At 44.8% G+C, this 13,580-nt stretch overlaps 1 protein-coding gene across 1 annotated transcript in view; it reads right to left on the bottom strand.

Moving 5' to 3' along the window:
- PRKCH (protein kinase C eta) overlaps positions 1 to 13,580 on the bottom strand; it is a 225,349-nt gene that overhangs the window by 59,234 nt on the left and 152,535 nt on the right. Inside the window, exon 10 of the mRNA XM_046009945.1 lies at positions 9,719 to 9,873. Coding sequence (XP_045865901.1) covers positions 9,719 to 9,873 — 155 coding nt within the window. The remainder of the gene's footprint in view (positions 1 to 9,718; positions 9,874 to 13,580) is intronic.

Below are 13,580 nucleotides of genomic sequence, written 5' to 3'. Positions count from 1 at the left end.
TCTGTGCTCCCATAATATGCTGGGCATACTCCAATTCTAGAACCCACATGCCTTTGTTTGTGGGCCATCTCTCCCAATCCACCAAAAGAGCCTCAAAGGGCAGATACCACATCTATTCCTTTGGTATTTATATCTCCTAATAAAAGTGGGAGCTCAGTAAATATGTTCTGAGCTCAACTGCATTTTCCTCACTGAAACAAGAGTGAACAGTATCAAATGCCTCCAAATGTCCTGATTAGCTCCTCAGCAGTAAGTTAAAGGTTGAAACAAAATATTCTAATAGTTTTCTTTTTCTTTTCTTTTTTTCCCCTGGGATGGAAAACAAATTATAGGTGAAAACATCCACTCTGAGAAGCAATTTACTTTTTGGATGTTTCAGACTTGAAATTTCCTCATCTATAAAAGAGAACTTGGCATTCTCAGAGGCCTCGTCTGGCTCTAGTATTTTTATAATTCCATTGTTGAATATAAACGCATAAAATCGGACACAAGGAACTCACTGTGAATGGATGGTTTGTTCCTCCAGCAACTGGCAGCAAAATGACCAGCCTTACCAAACTTTTAAATAAATTACTTACAAGGAGTGTCTAACAAAATCTTGAAGTCATCAGATGACAATGAACACTCTAGGATAATGAAATGCCTATTATTGCAGGCTATGCCTCCTAGACTCCAAATTCATTGGCCTCCTTTAGAGCCCCAGACCTTGCCATGCTTCCTCCCGATACTGGGAACTGGCATTTGCTATTCCTTCTGTCTTAAGGGCTCTTTCCATTCCCTTCACTGGCCACCTCAGTTCAAGGGTCACTTCCTTAGAACACTCTTCTGTCTTTCTCTGACCAGACTGAATTGTTGTATTAGAAGTTCTCACTCATTGCAATGCTCCCCTCTTCTTCATAGCATTGGCCACCACTGTGATTTTCTATTAGTATGATCATTTGGTTGATATCTTTTTCCCTCACTAGACCACACCCTCCTCAAGGGAGTATTTTGGCTTTACTCATCATTGTACTCATATCCTTGGCAGAGAGTTGATGCTCAATAAACACTTGCTAAAGGGAGGAGAAAAGTGGCCAAGTTTCATTGGGAGAAACATCCAGCTCTTCTAATAAGCTGGAAATCCTCTGAGTTCTCCTTCACATTTCTGAAAAAGGATCTTGAAGCCACTTTCTGGTGACAGTGGAAGGACAGGCACTGAATGAGCAAACCATGACAAGCTAAGAGAAGCAGCAGGAATGTGACTAAAAACATTTGGAGTTTTAGTAACAATCCTAGGTAAGGGCTCGCAGGCAAAATCGGATGCGAAAGTTACCAACGTATGGAGAATCCCATGGCTAGCACATCCTGAAGAAACAAGGGCTATATTGAAAATAACAAAATGGGGTGCCTGGGTGGCTCAGTGGGTTAAGCCGCTGCCTTCGGCTCAGGTCATGATCTCGGGGTCCTGGGATCGAGTTCCACATCGGGCTCTCTACTCAGCAGGGAGCCTGCTTCCCTCTCTCTCTCTCTGCCTGCCTCTCGATCTACTTGTGATCTCTCTCCGTCAAATAAATAAATAAAAATCTTTAAAAAAAAAAAGAAAATAACAAAATGATGATTTGTCATTGTTTTCACAGCAAGCAGATCAAGGAAGAGTAGACTTACTTCTTGGAGAAAGAATGACTTTATCAAAGGGCAAAGAGAGAACAGAGCTCCTAATCTGGCTTTCATATTTATCTGAAAAGAAGATTTTTCTCACTGGAGTGAATACAACAAATAAAAATATCAAAGTGAATTCCGATATAGGTGAAGTAACAGTAAAGAGTCCAAAATTCCAGGCTCAAATGAAAGATATTTGGGGACCCTGAAATTCTGCTGGTAAGAAATACTTAGGAGTGAGAAGTTCCCCGGAGATGGGAATCTAACAGATGTTGTAACGATGTTATGGTTTCCAAGAGGGGGAGAGGCAGATATCAGAAAACAATGACTCAAGCATGTGATAGTCATCACTGAGTGACCCATGCACAAATTGGTTGGAAAATAGATTAACTGTGAATTCATAGACATAGAAGGAATGCTCATGGAGGTGGCTCTCCAAACAAAACTATGCTAATTTCAAATCACACAGGTGTCTGAAGTCAGCAAGGCATCTGATGGTCCTGAATGATATCGTTGATAAACAAGAGTCAGATGATATTAAAGACTGGTAAATCCCCACAGCTCCAGCAGCTGTTTGCAGAGATTAGCTTAACAGACCTTATCTTGGAGGGAGCTTGTCAATCTTGCCAAATTCTGAGTTTTTTTAAAAAATAGTCAGATGAGAGAGAGACTGTTCTCTCAAACTGAGGCGAACTCAAAGGTGATTTTCTTTAAAAGTTCATGTGCTACATTAAGCATACACGTAAAAGACAATATATTTCAGGGCTGGAGCCTCTGTGGGTTAGTTCCACATCTGGACAATGGGACAACAAAATCACCACAGCAAGCACGTGGGGCTTTAGGAGGAAACACTGATTACCAAGCACACAGCATGTCAAGAAGTGCACAGGGCACAAAGTGACCAGACTCATGGGTTCCAAGTGTGTATTAAAATGTACTATGTTCAAGTGTAAATGGTAAGGAGGAATCAAAACTCAAACCGTGTTCTTCTATAAAGGCTTTCTCACGAAACATATCTTAGATACATTCTATGCCTTGTCAAAAACAGCAAATCCACTATGGGCTGGCTAGCTTTAGGGGTTTGGGGTTGAAATGTCAATGATGGCTGAATTCCCCTTTAATACAGATTATGAAACATGATAGAAAATGGGGGCCTGTAATGCTGGAGGGCAGGTAAATGGGATGCATGCCTCTTTGTCTTCCAACTTTTCCGTAGGACTTGACTCTGAAAAAAGTCAATGGCCGTTGTAAATTATTCATGAGCTCTATCTGGGCTCCCAATCAGCCAACAAGCCCAGGACAAAGGAATGAATAGTCTTTTTTTCCCCTTAGCAAAGTGGCCCATTGACTGCTTACTTCCCAGCCCTTTATTCTTGGTCTCGGCCATGGCAGGCCCAGACCTTCCAACCAAATGCAAAGGCACAAATTCTGCTCTTGCTCTATCTCCAGGGAACTGGGCTTCTATTCCTCCATAAAATGCAAGTGAACACATCTGAGAATCAGGGTCAAGCGGAAAAGCACAGAAATGTAGCTGGCCTTTCTCCTCTCACACAAGGCTTGGCTGGCTAAGAGAGAGAAGAAGGTCAAGGAGCCTAAGGTACTTCTAAAGTCCTAGCGGACAATGACTTACCCATGGTACCATCTTTGTAAGCTGAAAAATAAAAACCTCCCCTGACAACAAACAAACAAATAAACAAATAACCATGCCCCTACAGGCACACCTCAGAGATACCACAGGTTCTGTTCCAGATGGAGCTGTCTGAAACAAGTAAATACATTTTTTGCTTTTCCAGTGCACATAAAAGCTATGTTTACACTATACTGTAGTCTATTAATTGGCAGTAGCATTACGTCTAAAAAACAATGTACGTATCTTAATTTTAAAATACTTTATTGCTCAAAAAAATGCTAACCAGCATCTGAGGTTTCAGCAAGCTGTAATCTTTTTGCTGGTGGAAGGTCTTGCCTCTGGGATGATGACTCCTGACTGATCAGAGTGGTGGTTGCTAAAGTCCGGATTGGCTGTAAAAATTTCTTAAAATAAGCTAACAATGGAGTTTGCCACATTGATTGACTCTTTCTTTCATGAACCATTTCTCTGGAGCTTGTGATGTTATTCGATAGCATTTTTATCCACACTAGAGCTTCTTTCAAAATTGGACTCAGTCCTCTCAAACCCTACCACTGCTTTATCAACTAAGCTTATGTCCTATTCTAAATTCTTTGTGCTCATTCCAACAATCCTCATGGCATCTTCGTCAGGAGTAGATTCCATCTCAAAAAAACCACTTTCTTTGCTCATCTATAAGAAACAACTACTCATCCATTCAAGTTCGATTATGAAATCGCAGCAGTTAGTCCCGTCTTCAGGCTCCACTTCTAATTCCAATTCTCTTGCTATTTCCACATCTGCAATTATCTCCTCCACTGAAGTCTCAAAGCCTCAAGGAGGCTTAGATCATCACGATCATCATCCACGAGGGTTAGAATCCACTTCTGCTCATGCTAATATTTTGACCTCATCCCATGAATGTTCTTAATTGCATCTAGAATGGTGAATCCTTTCCAGAAGGTTTTCAATTGACTTTGCCCAGATCCATTACAGGAATCACTATCCATGGCAGCTATAGTCTTTATGGAATGTATTTCTTAAATAATAACAATTGAAAGTCAAAAGGACTCCTTGATCCATGGGCTGCAGAATGGATGCTGTGTTTGGAGTCAATGAAAACAACATTCATCTCATTGTACATCTTCATGAGAGCTCCTGGGTGACCGGGTACACTGTCAGAGCAGTCATATTTTGAAGGGAGTCTTTTTCTCTGAGCAGCAAGTCTCAAAAGTATATCTAAAATATTCAGTAAACCATGTTGTAAACAGATGTGCTGCTACAGTGGCTTTCTCATTCCATTTATAGAGTCTACAGTCAGAGTAGATTTAACATAATTCTTAAGGGTCTGAGAATTTTTGGAATGGCCCATGAGCACTGGCTTCAAATTAAAGTCACCAGCTGCACTGGCCCCTAATAAGAGAGTGAGCCTGTCCTTTGAAGCTTTGAAACCAGCATGAACTTCTCTTCTCCACCTCAGAAAGTCCTAGATGATATCTTTTTCCAAAATAAGGCTGATTTGCCTACATTGCAAATCTGTTACTTAGTGCATTCTCCTTCACTAATGATCCTAGCTAGACCTTCTGGACAACTCGCTGTAGCTTCTGTATCAGCATTTGGGGCTTCACCTTGTACTCTGATGTTTATGGAGACAGCTTCGCTCCTTAAGCCTCAAGAACCAACTTCTGTGCTCCACATCACTTGGCATCAGGGAAATACAAATCAAAACCACAATGAGATACCACCTCACACCAGTCAGAACGGCTAAAATTAACCAGTCAGGAAATGACAGATGCTGGCGAGGATGCGGAGAAAGGGGAACCCTCCTACACTGTTGGTGTGAATGCAAGCTGGTGCAACCACTCTGGAAAACAGCATGGAGCTTCCTCAAAAAGTTGAAAATAGAGCTACCTTATGACCCAGCAATTGCACTACTGGGTATTTGCCCTAAAGATACAAATGTAGTGATCTGAAGGGGCATGTGCACCCGAATGTTTATAGCAGCAACATCCACAATAGCCAAACTATGGAAAGAACCTAGATGTCCATCAACAGATGACTCAATAAAGAAGATGTGGTATGTGTATATATATATACAATGGAATACTATGCAGCCATCAAAAGAAATGAAATCTTGCCATTTGTGATGACGTGGATGGAACTAGAGGGTATTATGCTTAGCAAAATAAGTCAATTGGAGAAAGACAACTATCATATGATCTCTCTGATATGAGGAAGTGGGGATGCAACGTGGGGATTTGGGGGATAGGAAAAGAATAAGTGAAACAAGATGGGATCGGGAGGGAGACAAACCATAAGAGACTCTTAATCTCACAAAGCAAACTGAGGGTTGCCAGGGGGAAGGGGGTAGGGAAAGGGTGGTGGGGTTATGGACATTGGGGAGTTTATGTGCTATGGTGAGTGCTGTGAAATGTGTAAACCTGGCAATTCACAGACCTGTACCCCTGGGGCTAATAATACATTATATGTTTATAAAAAAATTAAAAAATTAAAAAAAAAAAACAACTTCTGCTAGCTTCAACTTTTTCTTCTGCAGCTTTCTCACCCATCTCAGCCTTCACAGACTTGAAGAGAGTGAGGGCCTTGCTCTGGATTAGGCTTTGGTTTAAGGGAAAGTTGTGGCTTGTCTGATATTCTTTCCAGACCACTCCAACTTTCTCCATATCCGCATTAAGGTTGTTTTGCTTTCTTATCATTCATGTGTTCATTGGACTAGCACTTTTGATTTCCTTCAAGAACTTTTCCTTTGCATTTACCACTTGGCTGACTGGTGCAAAAGGCCTAGTTTCCACCCTATCTTGGCTTTCATGCCTTCCTCATTGAGCTTAATCATTTCTAGCTTTTGATTTAAAGCAAGAGACACGTGACTCTTCTTTTTCACTTGAACACTTACAGAGGCCACAGTAGGGTTATTAACTAGACCAACTTCAATATCATTGTGTCTCAGGGAACAGGGAGGCCCAGGGAAGTCTCGAGAGAGATGCTGGAATGGCTGGTCAATGGAGAAGTCAGAACACATGTATCCGTGGATGAAATTTGCTGTGTCGTGTGGGTGCAATTCATGACGCCCCAAAACAATTACAATAGTAACATCAAAGGTCATTGATCACAGATCACCATAACAAATGCAATGATAGTGAAAAAGTTCGAAACATCCCTAGATTATAAAATGTGACAGACACAAGTTGAGCAAATGCTTTTGGAAAAATGGCACTGGTAGATTTGCTCATTACAGGGTTGCTGCAAACCTTCCATTTATACATACACACACACACACATATATATGTATACATGTACATAAAACACAGTATCTGCGAAGTACAGTAAAGCAAAACACTGTAAAATGAGTATCCCTGTATTTGGACAGGTCAGAGGCATCATCCTCAAGATCATTTTGGCTCTGATAAGGGCCATCCCAGGACATGACTAATAAACGAGTCTATCTGATGCTCCCCAGGTTCTCTCTGTGCTCTCTGGATCAAATTCACACCTTGGGTGACCTAACTATGCCCTTTACTGTGTGTGAGTCCTAAGGACTTGGTTTTCACAGGCTTATCCTTAAGACTCTGCTCTCAGGCCGGTAACCTGAATGGAATTAAATTATCCTGTGAAATAAATCCACAGGATAAAAATAGCTTTCGAATCTATCCTAATTAAATGTGTCCCCTTCAAAGTCAACCATATCAGTTAGAGCCTGCATCTGGGATTCAAGCTGAAGAGTAAATTAAATTCTCAAAATTGAACTGCAGATGCCAAGAATTTAAATAAAATTTCTCAAGATGTGGCCTGATACAGCTCTACAGAAATGACATCAGGTTACAGTGTCCACCCTCCATTCCAGACTAACGAAGCAAGCAGAATGAGAAGCGATCACATCCTACACATGAAAAGAAGTCCACCGCCTCGCAGCTGCGTAACATGGTGCTCGAGTAAAGCCCGTAAGGATTCAAGAAGATGAGTTGTTGTTTTTTTTAAAGATTTTATTTACTTGACAGAGAGAAATCACAAGTAGGCAGAGAGGCAAGCAGAAAGAGGAGAGAAGCAGACTCCCTGCTGAGCAGAGAGCCCGATGCGGGACTTGATCCCAGGACCCGTAGATCATGACCTGAGCTGAAGGTAGAGGCATAACCCACTGAGCCACCCAGGCACGCCAAAAAGATGAATTTTGACCTTAGTGCTTTTCTCCACTACTCTGGTCTGAGGTTTATGTCCCTGCCGTCCTGCCTGGGACTGACCCAAATTCATGAGGTGAAACCCAACTTATAAGGGGCCTTTAAAAGGTACTTTGGTCATAAGGGTGGAACCCCCTGAATGAGGTTAGTGCCCTCATAAAAGAGGCTCCAGAGAGTTCCCTAACCGTCCTGTCAAATGAGGACATAGAGAAAAGGACATAGAGAAAAGCCTTGACTAGACACCAGACCTGCTGGCGCCCTGATACTGCGCCTCCAGAACAGTCAGAGATCAATTTCTGTTGTTTAGATGCTCCCACCCCCCCCACAATCTGTGGTGTTTTGTTAAGCAGCCCAAAAGGACAAAGACACACACTCTGTGTTGTTTTCATGAATTAAAGTCACCCTATCACCAGAAGGGGACTAAGAAGCCCACTCTGGTATTCCAAGTCTGCAAGTCTCTCCTGAGGAGATGGGGTAGCCCAGTGGTTAAAGACACACTTTGAGTTGTGGCTTTATGACAGTTAACAGTGTGGTTGTTAAGCCTTTCTAAGACTCAATTATTCACCTAAATAACACCAGTAAGGTTACTCTCATATCGTAACAGTGCTAGGAGGATCGGGCAGAAATGCAGGAGAAGAGTCAGTGTCGTAATGCTCCATGCAGCTCTTGTTGCTGTTGTTGCTATTTTTTGGATTTACAAGAGAAGTCCCTGTCAAGCGGGAAAGTCATAATTCTTAAAAATTAAATGTGAGGAAGGCTCTCTCTGGGGTAAGCAGAGCAGAGACGATAGATGGATGGATGGGTAAGCCACAGAGAGGAGAACAAAAGCAGAGCTCATGGCCCAGAGTCCCATGGGACCACCAGGAAGACCTCTGAACTCCCTCCACCATCAGACATTGGGTCAGCAACCTCCCTGACATCCTATACTGAGCAGGATGCTGTGGCAGGAGCAATCCCATGCTGGAGCTTCCAGAACAGACAGCCTGGTCAAGAGGACTCAGAGCACAGGCCATTGAAGGCCACCCGTGCAGTTCTGTGGCCAAACAATGAATGCAGAATCCTGGCTACTTCCAAGCAGAGGACTCCCGTGGCTGGTATCCAGCCTGGTCTGGAACTCTGCACCCGCACCCCCAACCCCCCGGCCTCACAGCTGGGGCTGAGACAAAGGGCTACATCTAGTTGAGGTTTCAGGGCCCTGTGCTGAGAATTTACATTTTCGTATCCTACCTGTTGTACCTGCTTTCCTTTCTCTCTTCCTTCTGGCATCAATGACCAGCCCTGATGCGTTCTTTCCTAGCTTTGCTCCCCTCTTCCTATTCTGACTCCTAGGATATTTAAGAATATTCCGTTTTCAAAGCTCTCTTATGCTTTCATCGTGATGTCAATATGGTTCTGAGCCCACAAAAGGAACAGCATTAGCAAGGCTAATAAAGAGCCATTTCAATCAGGGAAATCTTTACTTTGACATTCATGCTCCTGAGATAAAATGATTTTTTTTTCCCCTCAAAGGAAAGCAGCAATTGCATCTCAAGAGAAAGAAGGAGTTTATGTGGTGACTAAGTTACAGTGTCATTTAAAAGCAAGATACCGACCTCAGGGAAAAAATGAGGAAGTTAAGAATAAACATTGTCTAACACTCAACTATTGCATTTCCCACCTTACCTAATCTTATGCCTGAATAAAGTTTCATCCACCCGTACACCTTGCATTTTGAGATCTAACAATGGCAACCAGATTTTAAGTCCAAAATATATAGTATACGCAAAAGACTGTGTGCCATGAAATGGAATCGAATAATATTAGGAGGGGGTATAAATGATAACTTTTATCAAGCAGGACACTGCTCATCCGTAGTTCACCTCTTATCTCCTAGACTGGTGAGCTGCAGCCCCAAATGAATGAGATCCTCATCACGGTAATTTAGGGCAACCGACAGCCACGCTCTTTGGTGTAGGTATGGATTCTGAAGATGGAATGGATCGCTTCCAGGGAAAATAGGAAAAAGCAGCAATGGGTTCAGCACCTTGTCGAGTCTGGCAGTCTGAATTCATGGAGTCTCCAAAGAGCCGCTGAAACCAGTCTCATGCGGACCACATGGGGGCAATTCCGGTTTCAAGAACACTAGGTTATTCATTTATTCTATCGGACACTCACACCTTTGCGAGTTTAATTCTAAGAAGGTTTCAGCTGATTACCCGGAAAAATGGAAGGGTGGATGAAGCCAGGAGGGCAAACAGGGGATCAGTCAGGAGAGAGGTTACCAGAGACCAACACTCACCGATAGATGATTCCTTTCTCGTGTAGGAACATGAGCGCCGAAATGATTTCTGCTGCATAGAAGCGAGCTCGTGCTTCATCAAAACGACGAGACTTCTGAATGTGAAACATCAAGTCACCCCCATTCACAAACTCCATCACGAAAAACAGACGATCCTGGAGAGAAACACAAGAGAGAACCCAGCGTGGTGTAGCTGTTAGCCTAGAGCTTGGACAACAGGCTACCCGGGGCTGCGGCAGGGGCGGAAGAGGTCGTCATGTGGGGCTCGGAGGAAAACGCTCCGTCGGGGTCAGTGCGAGGCATGAGGGCTGTGGGACTGGACCCCTGGGTAGGGGTGGGGCTGGGAAGTAACACCTGGATCTCCTTTAAGGAATTCCACACAGCTTTGATCTCTGCATTAAATAAAAAGTAGGAAAGCCTCAGGAGCCCCCGGTTCTCGTTGCTGGTCTCCACCTTAAACACCGTGCAACCCCGAGCTTAATTTGTTTTTGGACATTCGCCATTAGTAAAGTGAGAACGATGATGCTATCCCTAGCTGAATCATGGGGTTCTGGAAAGAGGAGAAGCACAACACAAATGGAAAGGTACATGCCTTTCCTCTGGAACATGTAGGGTTAAGCACAGAACGCAAGGGACGTCTAACAGGTCCTCACACTTGGCCAGGGAACACGCACGGAAAAAGAAAACCATTTTAGACAAGTCTGGCCAACAGGAGTCTAACGACAGCCTCTGAGTGGCTTCAACATTAGAAATTCCATTCAGCCCAACAGAAAATTCCCGAGTCAGGAGTGGAAACGTGCAGAATAGCTCGATGTTGTCTCACTTGGAAGGAGCTCTCAACCCTGCTGATGAAATAGGCTCTTTAGGGAACCTGGGGGGCTCATTTGGTTAAGCGTCTGCCTTCGGCTCAGGTCACGATCCTGGGGTCCTGGATCCGATTTCATATCGGGCTCCCTGCTCAGCGGGGAGTCTGCTTCTCCCTCTGCCCCTTCCTGCTGCTCACGAGCTCTCATCTCTCTCTCTCTCTCATGTGCTCTTGCTTTCTCTCAAATAAATAAATAAAAATCTTTAAAAAAGAGAGGGAGAGGGAAATGGGCTCTTACAATTCCCCATGCAGTATGCTTAGTACTACACAAGCGGTGTGAACAAAGTGCTCTTATTAAGACTTCAATAAAAGAGGGGTGCCTGGGTGGCTCAGTGGGTTAAAGCCTCTGCCTTCGGCTCAGGTCAGGATATCAGGGCCCTGGGATCGAGCCCCGCATCGGGCTCTCTGTTCCGCAGGGAGCCTGCTTCCTCCTCTCTCTCTGCCTGCCTCTCTGCCTAGTTGTGATTTCTCTCTGTCAAATAAATAAAATATTAAAAAAAAAAAAAGACTTCAATAAAAGAAATATAGAGGTCCGTGAGAAAGCGTGTCTCCCAGCCGGGTAGTATAAAGGGCTATGTTTCAGAAACCCCTAAGATCAAAGGATTTCCTGACTCCCTCCACTGACATTTATGAAGTCCACGGCTAGCCCAGTGCCGAATGGGGTGCCAGGCATCCAACAGAAAGGGCATAAAACAGATTCAACCTCTACCCACATAGTCTGGTGTGGGAGTCACACGTTACTTAAAAAAACAAGGAGTTATATACACAGGTAAACATATAACTTCTGGGAAATCCTGTGAAGGAAAGTGGAGAAAGCAGGGACATCTGGTCATCTGCCTGGGGGTCCGTGGAGGTCTCTCCAAGCAAGGGACATACAGGCTAAGGCCTATGGGAGCACCCCCAGGGCCAGCCATCATCCTTTTTGGGGTGGGGCGGGGAGGGTCATTTGGTAAGGAAATTGGTATTTGTCAGTTCACGAAGGATGTGTTCTCAGAACTCCTCTCTCCCTGTGGTTTGAAGCACTCTGGTTTTGCTTAGCGTTATCACATGTCCACACAGTGGACAGAGGCTGTGCCTGGTGCCCTTCCTGCTCTGAGTTCACCCCTGGTTTCATCAGAAAACAGAACCTGTGACCTCTCTATTCCTGATTTTAAGGAAGACCTTAATTCAAAGGAAAAGAATCTCCTGGCTCTAGGAAACTTCTCTCTGTTCACGAGAAGCACAACTGTGAGAGAAAAGACAGAATGGCAAAATTCACACACGTGAAAACAAAACCCAAACATTAACAAAACAACCGTTCGGTTCGCTAACTGAAGCCAACTGAAAACTCAACACCGTAGGCCATCGGACCGAGCCAGGGGCCTTCACGCGGGTGTGACCGATGAGCAACACAGCAGACGTGGAGGGACAAGTCCGGAAGAGCACTGTTGTTCTTTCTTCTCTCTACAGGAAGGACTTGGGTGGAAAGAGCAGGTCAGCAGTGGCACAGGACGGAGGGTAAGTATGTGGTGAGACTCATCTAAGAATGCGTCCACTCGGGCAGGTGTGACGCCGATGCTGTGTTCATTTGGACGGAGAGGCCAAGGCCAAGGGGGACCCGATGAAGACGTGGGTGTCAAAGCCACCAGACCACCCCTCACAAGCTGGTCAGCCTCATGCATTTTTGTCAACCAGCCTGTTCACCTTCTTCATGGCTGAACGTCACACGAATTCCAAGAGCTGGAAATACCTGATGACCGGAACTGGGTCAGTAGGTAAGTGGCTAATTCCTCAGGCTGCTGGAAGTCAGTGTACTTGGCAAGGGTTTCTAAGGCAGCAGGCATCAAAAGAGGAGGGTATTGCAAGGGCAGTTTCATCCCTGTCTAGCTCCCCCCCAGGCATTATCAGGTCTGAAGTCTGAAAAGCCAGACCAGGGGCCGAGGTCCAGATCTGGGGGAGGAAATACTGCCTTCTTGTCTCACTCTTTCATCTATTTCGTGGCCCAGCGCTGGAGGCAGATTCTCGGAAAATGCAGGAGGGGTCAGAGGGGCACAGCTACCTGTGATGTACAGCAAAGCCAGAGCCTGAGAACTGAGAGAACAGGGGCTTCTTTTCATTCAGAATTTCATTTTGAACCTCCTGTCTGGCACCACCTAGAACAGCTCTCAACCCCCAGGCTACATACAACTCTGGAAGCAAGTGGGAAGGGGAAAGAAGCCTGCCAGATAGAATGACAACTTAACGAAAAGTAATGCGCCATCCTCTCAAAGACGTAAATTAATGTCACAAGGTAGAAAAATAAAAATGTGTTCACCCACTTGCCAGATGTTTTTGCCGAGAGGAGACCCTCTCTTGACACGCACCTCTCTTCACCCTATCATCCGTGGCCTTTCTGAGGCCTGAAGGAACCAGGCCATCAGGCTTGTTGGGACAACGTCCAAAATGAGATGCCATTGCCTCTGGTTTGGGTTGCAGGGTTCCACGAGAGGAGAGGGTCCGCGTTCTCATATGTAGGCTTCAGAGAACCTCATGAGGCTTTCTGAGACCTTTTATGCTTCCTTGAAGGTTCTCTACAGGAAGGAATGTTTACTGAGCACATATGATACCAGGTTCCGGGTAGAGAGCAAGGATTGGAAAATGAATGTGATCGCACACCTGCTCTCGGGAAGTTCAGAGAAACGCAGAGCACATCACCTCGGTGTGCTAAGTGCAGTGAAGGCACAAAGAGGTCGTCATGGGAACAGAGCAGGGGCCCCTGAGCAGCCTGGAGCCCAGGGAGGGGAAGTGCAGAAAGCTCCTAACAGGAGCTAAACTCCGGAGCCGGAGTCAGGCTGGAGCTGGGAGGAGTCGAGGTCTGTGAATGGCTGAACTGTGAGGCGTGAGGCAGGGCACAACGGCTGCCGAGGGAGCCAGTCCCTACGTGCTGGAGCGGCTGTGGGGGGTCTTCCTGGGACACGGCTACTTTCATAAATGAATGCTGGTAGAAAAAGCAAAAGGCTGGTTAGGGTGCTTCATTTC

This window comes from Meles meles, chromosome 6 (genome assembly GCF_922984935.1).
Source record: "Meles meles chromosome 6, mMelMel3.1 paternal haplotype, whole genome shotgun sequence".
Classification (NCBI taxonomy): domain Eukaryota; kingdom Metazoa; phylum Chordata; class Mammalia; order Carnivora; family Mustelidae; genus Meles; species Meles meles.
Note: the sequence above shows the minus strand (reverse complement) of the source record. Positions and strands in the feature narration are given on the sequence as shown.